Consider the following 6,000-nt stretch of genomic DNA (forward strand, 5'->3'; position numbering starts at 1 on the left):
TTCCAGCCTCCACCGGGATTCGAACCCGGGCCTCCCGCTTTGTACACGGACACCCCAACCACTAGGCTATGGGCACTGATTGTATGTCCTGAGGTTCGAAACCGGTAAGGAAGGTCGTAATCCCACTGGAGGCTTTTGTCACCTGTATCGAACAATACTACAATACTAGTTCTGTTTTGGTGACATATTTGCCTTATACTCGAGAGATTAAACACGATGCATAACCAACTCGAAATCAATTGTGATTCCTAAAGCCGGATCTCGAAAGAGATATACTTCGAACTGATTGTTAAATGAAACGACAAAGGCAAATGAATAAATATATAATTGAAATATTAGTGAGTTGGAAACTCCAGAACAGTGAAAAATGTGTCCCGGAGCTTTAGTAGACCCTCTAACCGTCTCCCCTCTAGCCTCAGTATTGTCCCCTTTGCTGGAAGTTTCATACTCACAACCGACGTATGTTTTGTCCACATTTTTGGAAGAGTCCACTGGGAATACTTTCCAATCCTGCCTGGCTCCTTCCGCTCCCGCCAATTTTCCTAAGTGATACAAATAATAGGGAAGAACGCATACGTTTTCTCTGTATCCAAGTAATGTGTATGGACCACTATGAATGTATGATATCTGGGTACACGTTGTCAGTCCGACACGTCTTAAGTCCGAAAATAAAATACACGTTTTTAGTCCGAAAAAAACGAGTTTTCAGTCCGACACGTGTCAGTCCGAAAATAAAATACACGTTTTCAGTCCGAAAAAACGAGTTTTCAGTCCGACACGACACGTTATACATTATGCTTAACTTACTTTCCACTCATTTATGAGTCAAATATATATATATATATATATATATATATATTTGACTCATAATTGAGTGGAAAGTAATAAGCATAATGCAGTATACAGGTCGCGTATAACTACGCGTATAGACTTACCGTATACTCTACTTTTATCTACGCGATTATATACGCCCGTAAAGACGTACAATCTCGTATAATCTGTAAACGTAGGGTGTTCGCAGCCGCTTTGCATGGCAGAGCTTCTATGGGTTAGAATAAACTGTGATGAAGAAAAGAGTCGGTAAACTCAGTATCGCGCCAAGCCCAATTAATGGGCCACAGTTCATTTCGGATCAGTTGCCGCTCAGTCGGTGTTAATCATTAAACTTGATTTTGAACACCAGCGTGTTAGCGTTAGACCACGTACTCTGTATAAGTCCCTTCTTGCGCTATCACCGAAGATGAAGATGGCGTTTCTTTTACTTAAAAGATGGAAGAAAAAAAACGCTGGTACGAATGCCTACAAATACAAATTACGTGCGTAGTAAGCAATAACTGACGTTGACCGAAAACTCCAGTCTTTGATTGTTGAAATTGACATATTGTTTTTTAAGAATTCCTGTGAAGTTCAAAGCTTTTTACAGGTTTTGTAACAGAAGTCAACTTAAAGCAAACTCATAAATTTGTTTTGTGGTTTTCATAAACTTTGGAATCCAATTCGCAATGAAATACCTCTAGTAGAGTAAGAACAGGAAAGCAAACTCAATGTTATGAACGATAGTCAATGTTGTATAAAGATATGCTTGTTATGAACACCTTCCTCAAACAGTTGATGAAAAACATCCTAATCCATTTGGTTCCTTCAAGACCCCAGAACAGTGAACAGAGGAGCAATTTGATGTATGACACATTTGAGTAAATAATGTGTTTTTTTTTTTAAAATCTAATCCATGTACATAATGAATTGAAATAGCTTTTATTATTACTGACAAGGAATTTTGTTGGATCCTTTATATTAGATCAAAGTTTCTTAACGTCGCCTAATGATACTGACATCAACTTCTCACTTGTACATGTATAAAAGGAATTATAACGATTAATATACTTACAGCTCTTCAAGACTGCATAAATCGTCGAAAGAGTTTGGAGCTATTGATTCCAAGCCCTCTTGACTGTCCAAATGTCTAATATATAAAACAAATGAAAAGTAAGATAGAACTTAATTAAATAAAATATGTGTTTCTTTTCTAATTTAATATCAAGAATGAGAATGAGAATAGATGAAATAACCTTATATTGTAGCGTACAGTAGGTAACATCTTTACAGGCCTGTATATATGCTTACAAGTAAAATTGAATATTAATGTTTTCTACTTCGGTGGAAGATGCAATAACTGAGGCTCCATAAATAAACAGATACGGTTCAAATAATCATAATCCGGGTAAGATAAGAAACCTTTAATAGAGATATAAGAAATTTGGAATTATTATATATATATATATATATATATATATATATATATATACATATATATATATATATATATATATATATATATATATATATATATATATACATATATATACATATATATATATATATATATATCTCGTATTAGTCCAACCGATAGTCATGGACACATACCAATGAAATTACAATATAACTTAAACATAGCATTAAAACTATATTTAGCACAATTTCTTTGGCCAAGCTGGATTAAAATAGTTCATAAATTGGTAACTGGGAGCAGTTAACACAAATACATATATATATATATATATAACTCTCCTTATTGATTTGAACCAGCGGTGACCACCTATCTTTATGACTGCTTGATAAGAATTCCATACAAATGTTACAACCCCGAAATAAACTTGAAGATTTAAGTCCGCCCCCCCCCTCCTTCCCTCCCCTACAAGGGGATAGCAAAACTAAAATTTAAGATAGGACCATCGAATATACATTTAGTGCATGGTGTATACATACAGTATACCAATATCTGTGTACAAACACTAAAAGTAACTAATATGATGGTGTGCCGAGAAATAACTTACAAAGTTAAAAGTGAAGAGAGGTTACTGAATGTTGAATTTTGTATTGCCCTTATTGAATTGTCTGTCAGAAATCTTCAGGAGGAGAGAAACGAAAAAATATTTAACAAAAAACATTTTTTAATTGAAAGAAAAAAAACAGAAAGATATTAAGATTGAAATGTATGACTAAAATATTAATTGATATTCCTATATAATAGTTTACTTGTGTAAGCAAACAATATAAGGAAATTATTCATAAATAAAGAAATAACAAAACAACCCCACTACCACATGTTACGAAATATCATATATATATAAATATTTGTTTACTCCAACGGGATCGTACTGCAGTCTACAGACAAACCTTTTTATCTCTGTACTCACGAAACTCAACTATCTAGCACTTAAAGAGTTTAATTCTGGCATGCGAAGTTTGCAATAGATTTGGGTCACTTTGTCGGTTTAGTCGGTTGAAGAATGAACCTCACTCTTGGCAAAGTCTAATTTCCATGTTTACCTAGTAAGTCTATAGAATGAACCATTTCGGTGAAATTTGGATTTCATAAAAAAAAAAAAATTATTAAAAAGATTTGGCGTTTGTTTTTTCTTGAGGGAATGATGAAATTGATTGTGTTTTCATTGTTCAATCCCATAACAACAACTCTTTTGTTTAATTACTGAATACTGAATAATTACTGAAAATTTAATTTGCTATTTCAACTCAAAAGCTCTCAGTTATAGCAAACGAGGGATATTAATTCTTATTTGCAATGGAAATACATATAGGCCGGCCTACAAATAAAAACCAAGTCTTGAAGATAGAGACCTAGTACATCATCCGGTGGCGCACTAAGGCGTTACCTGGCTCCAAGAGACGGTCCACGTTTTCAAAAACACCCCCTTCTCCCCCCCCCCCACTTCGCCCCAAAACAATGCTTCTGCTTTACCGAGCATTTTCCTTTTGTATTTGACACCTCTAGACCCCCAGATATATGCCACTCTCATACTTTCTCTGTTGAGGACAGCCTGAGGGTTTGTTTGAAATGTAATTTTTGGTGCAGGTTATCGGGAAAGAACTTATAAGAACTGTACGGAACAGTATTTAAGAAAATATAGAATGAAAGGAAATATTCTGACTTTAAAACTTATGTTCTACCGATCGATTGTCATATTTTTTGGTCCATGACACCGGGCCCGACAGGGCCCAAGTAACGGGAGTTTGTAACGTCCTTGTTACGCCACTGATTTCATCACTATATATACTGTACTATAGTACATCATCTTATATATCACATAGGTTTCAATGTGTACAAGTTATAGATCGGATTGATCTCGTAAGAAATTTGAAAAACTACCTTCATATTAAATACAATTTGGCAGAAAAGTAGCTCTTAATGTACGTATAGCAATGGATCAAGCGAAGGGGGAGGGGAGGGGGAGGGGAGGGGGAGGGGAGGGGGTAACACTCACATGTATCTAAGCTTCCAACAACCCTGGAACGCTACCGGTGAAAGCTCACGAATATGGTTTCCGCTCAATTGACTAAAAAGAAAACCGAAAAGAAATGATGAAACTGTAAGCAATACTCGAGACTATGTGGAAGAAAACGTCTTTGGGTTACGGTATCGTTTATATTATTATTATTATACCTAACCAATGTATATGGCTTGATCAGTTTTTACTGTGAATAGGAGACAACCGTTCATCAGTATATACTGAAGTTTGTTATAACACCGTAACACATGTTAGACCTGTCAGCAGATGCTACTGTTAGTGGAAAAATTCATTTACTCAAAGGCTGTTTTGCAGTCAAATGTCAACATTCTGTTAAAATGTGGACGAAATTATGGGCGAAACCTTTAGAGTAGTCTGGTCAGTCCAGATCAATCATTATGCCGCATAATGATTGTGTGTTTAGTATTTTTCTGTGTGTATGTCCCTATCAGTAGCAACGGGTCATTAATGTAACACATTTTAACAAGTTATAACACACATCAGTTTTAACTGATTCACGGGGTATATTCATGTAACCTTTACCAGTTTTAAAGCCACGAGAATCGGGTGATGATACTAAACAAATGATGCCGTTATTGGCATGTGTTAACAAACTAGGAGTGACAGGCTTATACTACGAAAATAGAGCATGCAAATCATGATTCGCAAATAACCACATCTTCTATCTCACAAGATATTTCGTGCCGTGAAACACTTAATATAAATTAACAAGAGAGTATAATAGTTCGTTCTGATTATCGTGCATTATTTCCCGATGTTTCCCTCGTGCAAAGTAAGTTCATCGACCCCCTTCCCTTTCCCCTTCCCCTTCCCCTTCCCTTAGATGTTAGCGTGCTAAACGCTGATATCATTTGAACTTTGCATAACTTTTTCTGTTGAATTTGTTAATCCACTTTTATGCCAAGAATTATCAATGAAGACTATTATATTTACATATAAGCGCAACCAGCAACCACTTTGAGAGTGCCGATGAAAATACTGGTTAAACTTTTAAATCTCTGGAATATTTGGTATTTTATGTGACGTTAAGCTGAACCTGAACTGCAATCTTAATTGTTATCATCATTATCGTCATCGAAATAATATTAATAACAACAATAAATAACAACAACAACAACATTACTAACAACAATAACAATAATAATTATAATAGCGAGGTATCATTTAAAAATAAAAGTTTCAGTGGTATAATAACTTTCATATCATCATTAAAATGTCTCATAGCATATGACGAAGACACAATTATATATAATGATTTGTTTCTAACTCACAGATGTATTAATTCACTCTTCCATTTAAACATTTCGCCAACATCACGCAATGCATTGTCTCTGAGATCCCTGCGCATGTAAGTAAACAGTAAAAGGATTTGAAAAAAAAACTATCGGTTTTAGTACGGACCCTGTTACACAGAGATCACATAGGGAAGAAAAAATATGAAAATATTTTCGTATCGTTTATTACTTTCTCTTTTGGGTAACATTTAGGATGAAGGGTGGCCTAGATCATTACCTTAAATATTTGGTGGGTTTATAGAAAACACAACTTCCCTTCCTACCCCACTCCTCCCTTCCAACCCCCTCCTCCCTTCCAATCTCCTCCTCCTCCCTTCCAGCCGCCCTCCTCCCTTTCACCCTTCCGACCCCCTCCTCCCTTCCAACCACCTCCACCC

General features: G+C 35.5%; 1 protein-coding gene across 4 annotated transcripts in view; it reads right to left on the minus strand.

Moving 5' to 3' along the window:
* The window catches only part of LOC139980999 (uncharacterized), a 37,535-nt gene that overhangs the window by 20,105 nt on the left and 11,430 nt on the right, over window positions 1-6,000 (minus strand). For 3 of the 4 annotated variants that reach the window (XM_071993101.1, XM_071993117.1, XM_071993091.1), the window contains exons 6-10: window positions 5,600-5,668; window positions 4,284-4,355; window positions 2,835-2,906; window positions 1,889-1,963; window positions 453-542 (exon numbers count right to left, since the gene is read on the minus strand). In XM_071993101.1, the coding sequence (XP_071849202.1) occupies window positions 453-542; window positions 1,889-1,963; window positions 2,835-2,906; window positions 4,284-4,355; window positions 5,600-5,668 (378 nt within the window). The remainder of the gene's footprint in view (window positions 1-452; window positions 543-1,888; window positions 1,964-2,834; window positions 2,907-4,283; window positions 4,356-5,599; window positions 5,669-6,000) is intronic. The other variant, XM_071993109.1, reaches the window with a different exon arrangement.

Source organism: Apostichopus japonicus, chromosome 2, assembly GCF_037975245.1.
Source record: "Apostichopus japonicus isolate 1M-3 chromosome 2, ASM3797524v1, whole genome shotgun sequence".
NCBI classification, from domain to species: domain Eukaryota; kingdom Metazoa; phylum Echinodermata; class Holothuroidea; order Aspidochirotida; family Stichopodidae; genus Apostichopus; species Apostichopus japonicus.